Source organism: Phodopus roborovskii, unplaced genomic scaffold (genome assembly GCF_943737965.1).
Source record: "Phodopus roborovskii unplaced genomic scaffold, PHOROB, whole genome shotgun sequence".
Classification (NCBI taxonomy): domain Eukaryota; kingdom Metazoa; phylum Chordata; class Mammalia; order Rodentia; family Cricetidae; genus Phodopus; species Phodopus roborovskii.
In genome coordinates, this window is record NW_026126436.1 from 4,993,999 (window position 1) to 5,007,500 (window position 13,502).

The window sequence follows — 13,502 nt, forward strand, 5'->3', positions numbered from 1 at the left end:
TTGGTATGGGATGCTGTTAGGTACCTTAGTCATTTCAATTTCATTGTTTATAGCTATATTTTAACTTATAATGTCCTACTATTGATGGGCATTTGACTATTTTCCATTTCATATTTTTATAGTTCTCTCTTAATAGACAATAAAAGTTCCTTGTGGTTGTATGATTAAAATCTCCCAAAAAGGAGAAATAGATGAGATCGGTCGTTGATCTCCCTCACTTTCCTGAACCACTTCCTTCTCTTTTTACTGGAGCAACCCTGAACATAACTTCAGAGTTTATGTTTCCAGTGTTCTTGCCAGCAAGTTAAGTTGAAATAGTCTACAAGAGTGCTTTTGCTTTTTGTCCTCTGCCACTGAATTAATGGAAATATTTGTGACTCCATTAGAATAATATGTCACCATGTTAAAAATAAAACTGCAGATGTCTATTACTATCCATAAAATTTTAAAACCTATCTTTAGCAACTTATGATTGTTTTTTGTTTTTTTTCTTAATCTTCCTGGATGTTTGAGAGCCATGCAAGATTCTGGTCATAGGGCAGAAGAGATGGTTCTGTGGTTAAAAGTACTGACTGTTCTTCCAGAGGACCAGAGCACCCACATGGCAGCTAACTGTTGTGCCAGGTTCACAGAGTCCCAGACCAAGCCAAGGAACCAGACAATTCCGATGCAAATGCAAAAGTTTCTCTTTATTGTTCAAGCTAGCCAGCTTGGATCTCACTCCATGGCAGGGGAATGAGATGCCAACCAGCCATAAAGGGAAGCTTTTAAAGGGGAAGACCATAAGGTTGAAGTCCACAAATTTCAGAGTTTCCATGGTGACTTAAGGTTATACAAAGTACAGAGTAAAGTAGTAACTATATATTTTCAGCAAGATACATTTGAGAAAGATAAGACAGGGCAGCATGGGGATGCAGAGTTATGGGGTCACAGGGTCTGTCACTTATCCCCTGGGCTGAAGGATCTTTACAACCATCAGGGGACCTTTATGACCAGCAATTAGCAGACATAGGAATGTTGACACAATGGTGGCCAGTCACTTCCCCTTCTCTGAGAGGGGGCTCAGGTGCCAGCCATGGCACTCATGATTTAAAGAGTTAAATTTTCCTTTACCAGTGGAGTTTCCTTTCCTTGTATAGATTTAGGGCCCAAATTTTTAAACTTCTATTAGTTTTAATTTTTGGTCCATTACTAACAACTGTCTATAAACTACAAGATCTGACACCCTCACACAGACATACATGCAGATAAAACATTAATATACATAAAATAAGAATAAACAAGTTATTTAAGAAAAAGACTCTGGTCATATTAAATCATTTAATAAAGAATCCCAGCTCTGTATCAAGAAAGTGTAATTTGCCCTTTGATATATTCAAATCCCTATCATTACAATAATATTAGAGCTCATATTCTAGTTTTTCTTTATTTTCTTTGACTTTTAAAAACCTTTGTTGTTTCTGTCCTTATTTGTGTTTTATTCCTATTTTGCTAAAATCATTTCTTTAGTTGCCCATAGATTGGTTCAAAATCCTTTGGTAAGGAAGAATACAATAAATACATTCAAAACCTTAAATAAATTTCTACAATTAAATTTCATTTTCAGAAAGTGGAGTCATCTTGTACCTTGTAAAGAATAATCTTAGAGGATTGGAGAGATGGCTCAGAGGTTAAGAGCACTAGCTCCTGAATTCAATTCCCAGCAACCACATAGTGGCTCACAAACATGTGAATGAGATCTGGCACCCTTTTCTGGCTTGCAGGCATACATGCAGACAGAACACTGTATACAAATAAATAAATCTTTTCTAAAAAAAAAAAAATACATAGTAGCAAGAGTAATCTTAAAAAGAAACAAGAACATAGTTTGCCAGCCATTTTGGAATATAAAGGACAAAGAAAAGGCTTCCCTAAGATGTTAGTGTTGGTAGTATTTGATATGCTGTTTAGCATCAGATCTGTGACTAACATAATTTATAACTAAGATATTGTTTTTCAATAACCCTATCAAGTAGATACCCTTGTTATCATTTTACTGAGGTACCAAGAGATTGAGCAATGTGTGCAGGATTACACAGACATTAATTGTTAGATGAACTTGAATTTGTAGTTACAGCTCAGATACCAATTTGGATTGGCAAGTTGAGGCTCAGGAAATTGCCAGACAGTGGTGGTGTACTTGTTTATGGCTGGCCTTGTCTTTTTCTGCAGAGTTAATTCCAGGATAGCCAGGGCTATGCAGAGAAACCCTGTCTTGAAAAACAAAGCAAACAAACAAAATAACAGGAAATTTCCTTGGATTTTTTAAACCCTTTTAAAAATTTTTTTCATACATTTTTTACTTCATTTTTTATTTATTTTTAGATTATAATTTGTTACAGTATTTCTCCTTTCCATTTTCTTCTTCTAAATCTTCCCATATTTCCCTCTGTGCTTTTCTTCAATTTCATATCCCCCCTTTTTTATTTTTATTGCATGCAAATAAGTATAGGTATATACACATTTATTCCTAAATACTACCCATTCAGTGTGCATAGTGCTAATAAGTATATGTGTATACATAAATATTTTTAATTATAACCTGTTAGGTGCTACCTGTATGTATGTTTGGGGGCTGATTGTTTTGCACTGGACAAGCAATTGTTGCACTCTTCCTTAGGGAGGGCCGCATTTCCTGCTCCCAGCTTTCCTCAGTTGCCTACAGTTCTTTTTTATTGGGTTGAAGCCTCTTGGGCTTTCTCTGTCCAGTTTGTCATGTCTATTGGTGTCCTTATTCGGCTCTTGTTTACATAGTCAGGTTAGTGACACCTTATGGGTGTAGCTTGACATTACTAGGAAACACAGTCTCACAGCACAGGGTTTCCCTGACCCTCTGGCTCTTACAGTCGTTTTGCCCCATCTTCTGCAATGTTCCCTGACCCTTAGGTTCAGGAGTGTTTGTAGAGATTGGGACTGCTGGTGTGGACTAACTACATGGTGACCATTGCTGCTTGACAAAGTTCCAGCATTTCATTCCCCAGTACCTTTTCAGTGTCATTTTTACCGATTCTATTAATGCCTTTCCCTTAGGAAAATTTTGTGCAGGCTCTGGTAAAGGGTGAAAATGAGTACAATGGCCTCACTAAACAAAATAATTTTTTGGAAAAAATATCCCCATTGCTACAGAACAAGCAATCTCAATGTGCCCTCCTAATTACACCAAGAACAGGAATGTTAGAGATTTACTAGCCACACCTAATCCCAAAGATAAAATGCCTACAATTCAGATCCAGAGCCTAAGGCTGTTAAGGGCAAGAGTTCAGTTAATAAATACTGAGTGAAATGAGAATGGTGCGGTTCCCTTTGGGGAGTGTACAAAGGGAACATGCCCATAGAGTAAGACTAAGACACAAAGGGACATATTTAGGGAACAGCTCAGTGCTTGTCCCCTTAAGGAATGAAAATTGTCCCCAGAAGACATCCTTTTTCTAAGGTCAGGCATTTGGATAAGGACTTACATTCCCTTGGGGTAGGAGTGGGGCTTAAGGAAAGTTCCTGCTTGCTAAAGCAGTTATTCTCCTTAGGTCTGGCTAGAGGGACTTGTGGCCCTTTCATTAGCATATGACTGATGCCTATTGCCAAGGTCAATGCTACATTTCTCAACCCCTGATCTCAGACCACACCCCACCTCACCTGCCCCTTTTCTCCCATTTATTATTATGTGCAACTGTAGAGCAAAGCAGATCTCCAGTAGACTGCATATATTTTAATCATATTCTTTCTCCTACCCAACTATCCCCAGATCCTTCCCATTTCCCTGCTAGCCCAACTTCATGTTGTTTCCCCATCTCCCTTTTAAAAAAAAAGAAATACAAAATGAAACAAAAATCAAGACAAACAAAATCCTAATAATATTAAAAGTACCAAAAGAAAATTGAAAACCCACAAAAAAAAAAAAAAAATCGTGTTGGCCAACTACTCCTGGGCATGGGGCCTACTCTATAGTGTGGTTGATGTATCCAGGGACACTCCATTGGTGAAAACTGTATTTTCCTTTCCCAGCAGGCATCAGTTGCACATAGCTCCTTTGATAGGGTTGGTTATTTTGTTATGTTGAAACTTAAATTAGAACAATTTAAAATGTTTTTGTTCCCGTTATTTAGACAGTTATAAACAAGCACTTAGCAGGAGAAACAGCTTTACGGTAAGTGGCCTTTTCTGAAGCTGCTTTACTAGTTGCATTTATTTAACTTGCTAGAGACAGAGACAGAGTAGGACTAACTTAGGTAAGACGCAAGAATTTTATAAATAACCAACATTTTAGAAGCTATAGGTAAAAGTTTTGTATTTCTTGGCTTTTAATTTTGAAAGTGCTTAGTCTTTGTTAGACAAGTAATGTTTTTCTAACAATTTTCCTTTCTGAATGTTTATCTTTAGAGAAGTGGCAGATTTCCAGCTTTCTGTGGATTCCTTGCTAGAAGACAGCAATCACAAGTCACAGCTAGATACTCAAGATCAAGCCAGGAGACTGGCAGAGGAGGTATTTTATCTTGGCCTTACAGGAAACTTAGCCTTAAAGGAGAGCAGAGCTCAGCTATATGAATTAAATGGTGATCGTAGAAAACATTTCAGTTCATTTTAGCTGCATGCTATGAGGTTTCCCTGATTCTTCAAATTAGCTGTGAAGTATTCCTTTTGTTGCTGTGGCAAACATGACCAAAAGTGACTTGGGGAAGGAAGGGTTTGTTTGCCTAGGCAACAGTCACTCACTGAGGGGAGTCAAGGTAGGACCTTATGTAAGAACTGATGCACATAGGTGAACGAACGCTGCTTGCTGTGTTTCCCTCTGGCTCTTGCTTAGCTTGCCTGTTTGTATAACTCAGGCCCATTTACCCAGCAATGGCACCACCTACCACAGCAGTCATCAATCCATGGGACAATCAGGACAATTCTTCAGTAAGGTTCCTTTCTCCCAGGTGACTGGGTTCTGTCAGGCTGACAATGAAAACTGCTTTGTACACATCCTGAGCTAACATTGTTTAATTGGTCTTTTGTTTTTTTATTAACCACAGGACTAAATTGTTAAGTTATAGGTTGAAACTGTATAAACATTTATTAATGTGGAAAGTTTTGGGGGTAAGGTAAAGGCACAGGAGAAGGGGAGACAGACAGAAAGAGATAGACACAGACAGACAGACAGACAGACAGAGAGACAGACAGACAGACAGACAGACAGAGCTACCTTCTCAGAAGAAAAAGAAAAGAAGCAGAAACTGTATAAACTTTTAAAGACAGATTTATTTATTCCCCTGAAACTGGCATTACAGATGAACACTAGGAATGGAAGAGAGCCCAGGTCCTCTGGAAGAGCTGCCAGTGAGTGTTCTTAGCATCTGATGTCTCACCAAGCCCCTGGATAAATGCTTGAATCCAGGAAACAGACTGGTATATTAGAGCAGCAGGTTGCAATCTTTTGAAATGAACTTCTGAGAAGAGCATTAAAAACATGAGCAGAAATAATGTATTCAGAATGATCACAGAGAAGTCATAGTTAGATGATTTAATAAACTTTCTGTATTCCTAAACTCTTTCTCATGGGCCTAACAGAGGAATTGGAAAGATTGTAGTGGATAACCAAATATAAATTGTTAGCCTCCTGAGTGCTGGGATCAAAGGCATGCACCACCACCACCCAGCGACAGCAGGCATCTTTAGTTCCATAAATCTATCAGAGGGCTTGAATGGACACATGCAAGATAAATAGATACTTTAAGAGGCCAATCTGTGTGTTTGTGCAAGGGCTTTAGCAGTAGGTCCTGACTCGATGTCCTGTTTGTAGCTATCGTGAAAGATGAATAAGATAAAGTGTTCACTGTATGATAGATGGGGAAATTTGAAGTAAAGGAAAGAGAAAAGGGAAAGGAGAGACTGAATAGTATTCTAGTGAGGAAAAAAGGAAAGAAAATGTGTTTGTGTAGCCAGGGTTTATAACAGAAGACATTGGCTGACACCCTGGTCCAGCTAAAATGCCTGAGGACTGACTCACCTGCTGTCTTGTAATCCAGTTTCATGATGTCAGAACTATCTATCTCATTAGGTCTATTCTATAGTATAGCCTGCTTTACGTGATTTGTTATTCTTTTTTTTAGCTTAAATGTGATACAGTGGTGACTGCCATCAGTGCTGGCCCAGGGACTCTGAACTTCAAAATAAACAGAGAATTGTTAACAAAGGTAAGAATGGATTGTAGGTAGTCTAGTCTTTGTGCTTTCATGCTGGTTTAGTCACACTGATCTCCCAGCTCTCAAACTTGATATGCTGCCTCCAAACTTGTGCACATGATTGATTCCTCAGTCTGGAGTGCAGTATTAATTAATCTTTCTTACTTTCTTATTTTGGTACTTTCAGTGTTCAGATCTGGGGCTTTCGTGTGCTTAAGCGAGCGCTCTACCACTGAGTTACTTCCTAGCCCTTGATAGTTGCTTACTGATCTTTTCACTGCAGGCTGTCACAGCACTGCTAATCTCTTTCTTGCAGAAATTACCTTGCTGTTTTACATTCCCCCCCCCCTTCTCCCCTTCCTCCCTCCCTTTCTTTCTTTTTTCTCATTTTTGTTTTTGTTTTTCAAGACACCATGTAGCCCTGGCCGTCCTAGAACTCACTCTGTAGACCAGGCTAGCCTCAAACTCACAGAGATCCACGTACCTCTGCCTTCTGAATGTTGGGATTAAAGTCTTACATCACCACTGCCCAGCACATTCCGTTTATTTGACTGATGCCACTTGTGCTTTAAACTCTAACTCACTTTGGGGTTTGTGGCATCCATCTTTCCCACTGCTCTAGTTCCATGTTTTAGCATAATGCCTGGTGCATCATAGATTCTAGGTTAATAACTGTTGAATTAATAAATATGCTCTGTAGTAAAAGTGTGTTGATTTCTACTCCCTGGTAGCCTGTTGCAACCATACGTCTTAAGCTGGAGACATCATGGGATAGTTTTTTCTTTTTTAATAATACAGTGGATGGTAAAGTAAGAAGGCTGTTAATACAGTAAGACTGAAAACATTCAGATGCTGAACTCAGGATGGCCTGGAGGTATTGGAGAAGCCTTGCAAAGGAATTGTCTCTCACTCAAGCTAGGCCTGGAGGTATTGGAGAAGCCTTGCAAAGGAATTGTCTCTCACTTAAGCTACCACATCGGAGAATAGGTGACCCTGCATAAGTGATTACCTGAAACCACTAACTCAAACTCATCTTGATCAAACTTTTCATTTATAATGCATGCTTTAGCCAACTTTTAAAAAGAAATATAGCCTACTGTGGGGTGTTGAGGCTTAGTAAATATGGCAGTCTTGAACTGAAAATAATTACGAGTCTCAAGTGTTTCCTCACCAGTCTTCTCAATGGTTAGTGCTGTTTTTAGATCGTGGGGATTTTATTTTCTTCAGCTGTCTTTCATTCTGTAGTAAAGCAGCTAACCAGAATCCACCAGCACACACGGAGTTTTATTCTGAGCTTGTTAAAACAGTGCCTTCAACCTGTTGGTGCCCTCATCTCCCAGACCCCATCCCCTTCCCTCTCAATAAGAGCCAAGGCCAGCTGTAGGCTCACAGGTCTCTCAATATCATTTTGTGGTGATTTAGAAGCCTCTAAGTTACTTACTGACCTTTTTAAAGTGATGCTTTTATAGTTATTTTCCCAGTTATTTGGAAGTAGAAATGGATATTGTCACATTTCCATACTTTAAACCCTCAATTGCAGTATTTCCCTCCTTTTGTTTTTCCTTATAATGGGGAAAGACGTAGAATTTTACCTTTAAAGCTACTTTAGCTGAAAGATAGTGTTTACACTTCCAGGGAAAATGTATGTTTATATAATAACTTAAAATTTCAGTGGCCATGACTTGTATACTTTATTTCAATTAAGAAACTGTATAATTTTACCTAGCTTAGAGATGTCCAGTTGGATTAGTTACTACAAGTATTTCCATGGCTTGGTGAAGTGGACTATCCATAATGGCATGCAGAACTCTTACTTTCCTACCATACTTATACTTGTCAGAAGCTTGATATCATTTTTAGGAGAATCTGTAACCCTTTGTGATACTTAATTCACTTAAGTGGGAGAAAAGATAATTTAAATCAAGTTCTATTTGCATTTTCTAAAAATATAAAAACCTTATTTTCTTTGGTATACCTGAAAATCCATGGTGAATAAAATCACTTGTTCTGTTTGCAAATCCAACTTTGCATGCTTTATTTACCAAGAGGAGGAGGAGCTGTTTTGTGACTTCGCTAAATAAGTTTTGCCTGTAAGTAGGTGAATACTTTCAAGCCATGTTTAGATCTTAGGAAAGCATAGAAATAATGAATGATATTTTTTGGAGGGGTGGCTGAGACAGGGTTTCTCTGTGTAGCTTTGGAGCCTGTCCTGGAACTAGCTCTGTAGACCAGGCTGGCCTTGAACTCACAGAGGTGTGCCTACCTCTGCCTCCTGAGTGCTGGGATTAATGGCATGCGCCATCAATGCCCGGCTTATAATGAATGATTTTTAATACCAAAGGGTTGGCAAGGCAAGTAGTAAATCCCTTATAACTCTGCTGACACTAAGGAAACAGTCATCCAATAGAGCTAGAAAAAAGAAAGGACGCAGTCATCCACAGAAAAGTGCCACCCAATCGGAGTATCTGTTGATTGCCAAACCTCCAAAACTGAGAATGTAAAAGACTTCATTTCTGATTAAAACCCTGTACGCACCAGTATTTACATGAGTTTAGCTTATATTTAAATATGCACATTGGTAAATATATTTGATTTTATTATTTTAACTATTAGAATAGAATATGATAGAACAATAGTACCTTCTTTACATTTTTGCAATTGCCTGCTGCTAGCAAAGGGAAAGTTAGTGTTCTTTAAAGATGTGACCTGGTAGGTTGAACATGCTCCACTGGATGGCCACACACCACAGAGTGAGTATATAGGCAGCATTAATGAGACTCGGGGGTTAAAGAAACAAAATAGTGAGTCAGGGTCTCACTGTGTAGCCTAGGCTGGCCAATAACCTAGCATCTCTTCCTTGTCTGAATTGAATTCTCCCCTCTGAATTTCTGGGGTTACAATTATATCCCATCTGCCTTAGCTCATTTCTTGACTATATTAACTAATTCTCGATAATAAAATTCTAACCGTACACTGCATTTTTAAAGCCCCAGATGAAGTTTGCAATGCAAATCCAACTCTAGAGTAAAAAACAATATTTTATAATGGTAGTTTCAAATTTAAAAATTAGGGGGTTGGAGAGATGTCACAGAAGTTAAGAGTACCTGTTGCTCTTGCAAAGAACCCAGCGCTCACATTGTGACTCACAACCATCTGTGGTGATGGTTCCCGGGGATCCTCCCTCCTCTTCTAGCCTCTGTAGGTACCATGTGGTTCTTGTATGTGCATGCAAACACTCATACAAATTAAAAAAATTAAAAATACACATAAAAAGAGAATCTTTTAAAAACAAAGAGAGTGCATTGTAACTTGCACAAAAATAATTTATGGATTTTGTGAACTAAACTATAGTTCCGTGTTACTAAATAAAAATTAACCTAGAGTACGTTATAAAAGTTTCTGTCAGTTTTTATCTTCTACCTGTGCAGCCAACGGGCATTTAATTACATGTTATTTGTTCACTAGTTCTACTTGGGGTCTTTAGTTAGTACAGAAGCAGCAACAGCATGCATGCAGTAACTAATTAACACAATCACTTGACAGAGAGGATTTCTATTTGACTTCATATCTCCTGTCCCAGGCTGGACATGAATTGGAGAACTAGCCAGTGATGAAGTTGAACTTCTGATCTTGCTTCCACCTCCTGAGTGCCTAGTTTACAGGAATGCACCGTGCTAGGGTTGGAACACAAAGATTTGTCCTTAGGAACTATTTTGACCTTAGGAAAATTAACCACCATGCTTTTCCGTCCTTGTTTGTGAGCATAGTATGAATCTCTGAAGCTCTGAAGATAAACTGAGTTAATACATGTAAAATCCTCATCCCAGGCTTTGTAACATAGTCTGCACTCAATAACTGATCAGATATTGCTCTGTCTGTGGTATTATTGTTTCCATGGAAATTTTGGTAGTTAATGTAAGCTCAAAAGCCTTCAACCTCCTGACCTCTAAACATCATCAATGGTTGCTTAATATTGAATATTATTACATTATTCATTATTATCTCACATTTTAAGTGCTCTCAGAGGAATTGGCAACTAGTGATGTTGATTCTAGAGATGGTATCGCTGACAGTGCTGTAAAATGCTAGGCTCCATAATTAGAGTGGACAAGTTAGTGACATTTAATTTCCAGTAACGAAGTGGTTAAGAACATTGATTTTTTTTTTTTTTTCCCCCTTTCTGGTATCACTAAGTCCCACCCCTTCTGTTTTCAGGCAGTGCTTCAGCAAGTAGCTGAAGACGGCTCAAAATATGGGTTAAACAGTGAACTTTTCTCCGGTCTTCCCCAGAAGAGGGTTGTGGTAGAATTCAGGTAAGTGACTATTCCTCTCATGTGATGATTAATCCCCCTGACAGCACAGAGAGGATCACACCTCGGGTGATTAGGTTTTCATCACATTACACATGGAAAGTTGAAAATCAGTGATATTCTGTTAATTTTGTTAGGGTCACAGTGAGTCAGTTATTAAACCAGAAATAAAAAGGACAAAAATAGCTATTTTACATCTCTGGTGTGTTTTTGCCTTTCCTTGTTTTAAGCAGTATCTCCACATTGGCCTTGAACTGGATAGGTAGCCAGTGATGCCCACCTCCTACAAAATTTTCAAATACCACCACCAGCTGGGACCAAGGAGTCGGCATTTTGAGCCTGTGGGGGACGTTTCTCATTCAAATCACAGCACTCTTTTTAAAAAGTAAATTACTAGGCAATTACATTAAATAGTTTACAGAAGTAAGGTATCCAATTGTAATCTTGTTGTGGCTACTTTGGTGTCCAAAGTAATTGAGTTTGTCTTTTCTGTTTCATAGGATTCCCTTCTTAGTAGGAACATGGTTCCAGAAAATGTCAGATTAATGATTTCAAGGAACATTTTGTCAGATTGTCAATCTTATCAGTATAAACTGTTCCCTACTGGGCCATCACCCCAGCACTTTTATCTTCCTGCTTTTAAAATAATTTATTCCATAAGTGTGCCATTTCTGAGTATCTCACTAGTTTATAGATCACAGGATTAATCATTATTGGCCATTAATGTGTGATTCCAAATTCTAACTTATCCTTACTGTTAATTTGATGTCAAACTTACATTTCTCCTAAATTGTCAAGCCCTACTCCCTAATTATGTCAACCTAAAGAGGCACTATCGAGCCCATGTTCAAAAGTTTTGTTATTAGAATAAGAAGATATTCTTGCACTTTTTGCAGTTCACCTAATGTTGCAAAAAAATTTCATGTTGGACATTTGCGCTCTACCATCATAGGTAAGTGTCCCCTTTAACAGAGAGTACTAAATATATCTAAGGGCATGTATATGAAAATACAGTGTAATGGGTCAGAATTTAAATGAAAAGGGAAAAAAGCTCCCTAAAATGTAAATTTACATGAGCATAATGCTAAGTAAATGTTGCACTGAACTGAACAATTAGTTTACAGGTTACAAGCCAAAATTTGTTTCAAAAGGTAAAGACTCTAAAATTGGCTTTCATTAGTATGTATGTTATAATTTTAGTTGTTATGCATACAGAAGAAAACTGAAAAAGGCAAAAATAAAAAGTAGTCACAAATTATTTTGGTGGGGTTGGCAGAAATCTTTCAGAATTTTTTTTTTTTTTTTGTTCCTATATTTCCTTGTTTTAAATATATTTGCTCCCAGTACTTAACTGTAATTTTCAAACCTGGAAACTAAAATTTATAATAGGAATTAGTTGCTTTAGGAATACTAAAACTATTCCATAGTTGTAAAGCTTCAGTGTATAATATGCTTTTTTTTTTTTTTTTTTTTTTTTTTTGAAGTATATGTGTGGGTATTGGTATAGGAACTGCCTACAGATTCCAGACGTGGTGTCAGATCCCCTGGAGATCCTCTCAAGAACAGCCAGAATAGCAAATACTCTGAGCCATCTCAAGTTCTGTCCTCCATTTATTTAAAATATTTTTCAGCTCTACAATTCAAAACTCAACTTAGAATTGTATAGTATTAGAATTAGAGTCTATTCCAATTTAGAAATCTGTAATGCTACTTTGATATATTTAAAATTGGACAAGTTAGTATGAGTGGCAAATTATTGTTGACATAAGAAAGCTTTGATTGTTACAAAGTCCTTGAGCAGTATTTCATAGGAAAAAAAAAAATGACAGGACTTAACCAAAAGTCTAAGAAATAAATACATCATACAACCTAGTCTACATTGAGTTGAGTCAAAAACATAAGAGAAATGGATAAGTAGTAGCTGGGCGTGGTGGTGCATGCCTTTAATCCCAGCATTCAGGTGGCAGAGGCAGGTGGATCTCTGTGAGTTCGAGGCCAGCCTGTTCTACAGAGCAAGTTCCAGGACAGGCTCCAAATCAATACAGAGAAACCCTGTCTTGAAAAAGAAAAAAGAAAAAAGAAAAAGAAAAAAAGAAAGAAATGGATAAGTAGAACAGGATAAAATAACCACTTTATCCAGAAAGTGATTTTGATCAAGAAGAGGTAATATTTATTAAAATTTAGTGAACTGAGTGTTTATATGTGCTACCTCGTTGGTCTGTGCAGTCCAGAGTCCAGAAAATATTCAATAGTTATTAAGTATATAGCAAATAAAAGAACAAACAGTAAAGCAGAGAAAGAAAGAGACAACGTGGGTGCAGAGTTGGAGAGAGAAAGCATAAAATCAAAATATGGTCAAGTCCTCAGCTGTTGGTGGCGCACGCCTTTAATCTCAGCACTCAGGAGTCAGAGGCAGGTGGATCACTGTGAGTTCGAGGCCAGCCTGGTCTGCAAAAGTACACAGAGAAACCCTGTCTCGAAAAACAAACAAACAACAACGACAACAAAAAAAAAAAAATATGGTCAAGTGAAGTGCTCAAAACATTCAGCAGAAACCAACCAGGAAACTGTTTTATGACAGCCAGCTAGTAGAGTTCTCAACTGAGAGAGTCTCTCTCCTCAGTGAGACTTCTAAGTATAACAACAAACAGCAACAGCCAGAGGTAATATCAGAGCAGACACTCAGACATCAGCTGAACCAATGTAGGATATTAAGGCAGTCAGTTTCCTAAAGTTGAACCTCCAGCTTCTCCTTCCTATTATAAGCGCTTTTATGTCACAAGGTAAAACTCTGGTGGAAATGATTTATCTTCCAGCTCTTTGCAAGGACACAGCGTTTATATCATGGGCTGTTTTGCTATTCTTCAGTGCATGTTACATTAGGGAAACCAGCCCATTCTCAATGAAAGGGCCTAATATGCTTGGGTCTGAAGTGGGGGTAGGGGGGTGGAGACAGCGTCTCAGTAAGTTTGAACAGCATAGGACAATTTAC

General features: G+C 38.0%; 1 protein-coding gene across 2 annotated transcripts in view; it reads left to right on the top strand.

Annotated features, from left to right (window-relative positions):
• Positions 1 to 13,502, top strand: part of Rars2 (arginyl-tRNA synthetase 2, mitochondrial) — a 43,454-nt gene that overhangs the window by 5,529 nt on the left and 24,423 nt on the right. The window contains exons 3-6 of one of the 2 annotated variants that reach the window (XM_051187505.1): positions 4,417 to 4,519; positions 6,129 to 6,212; positions 10,416 to 10,513; positions 11,407 to 11,462. In XM_051187505.1, coding sequence (XP_051043462.1) covers positions 4,417 to 4,519; positions 6,129 to 6,212; positions 10,416 to 10,513; positions 11,407 to 11,462 — 341 coding nt within the window. The remainder of the gene's footprint in view (positions 1 to 4,416; positions 4,520 to 6,128; positions 6,213 to 10,415; positions 10,514 to 11,406; positions 11,463 to 13,502) is intronic. The other variant, XM_051187506.1, reaches the window with a different exon arrangement.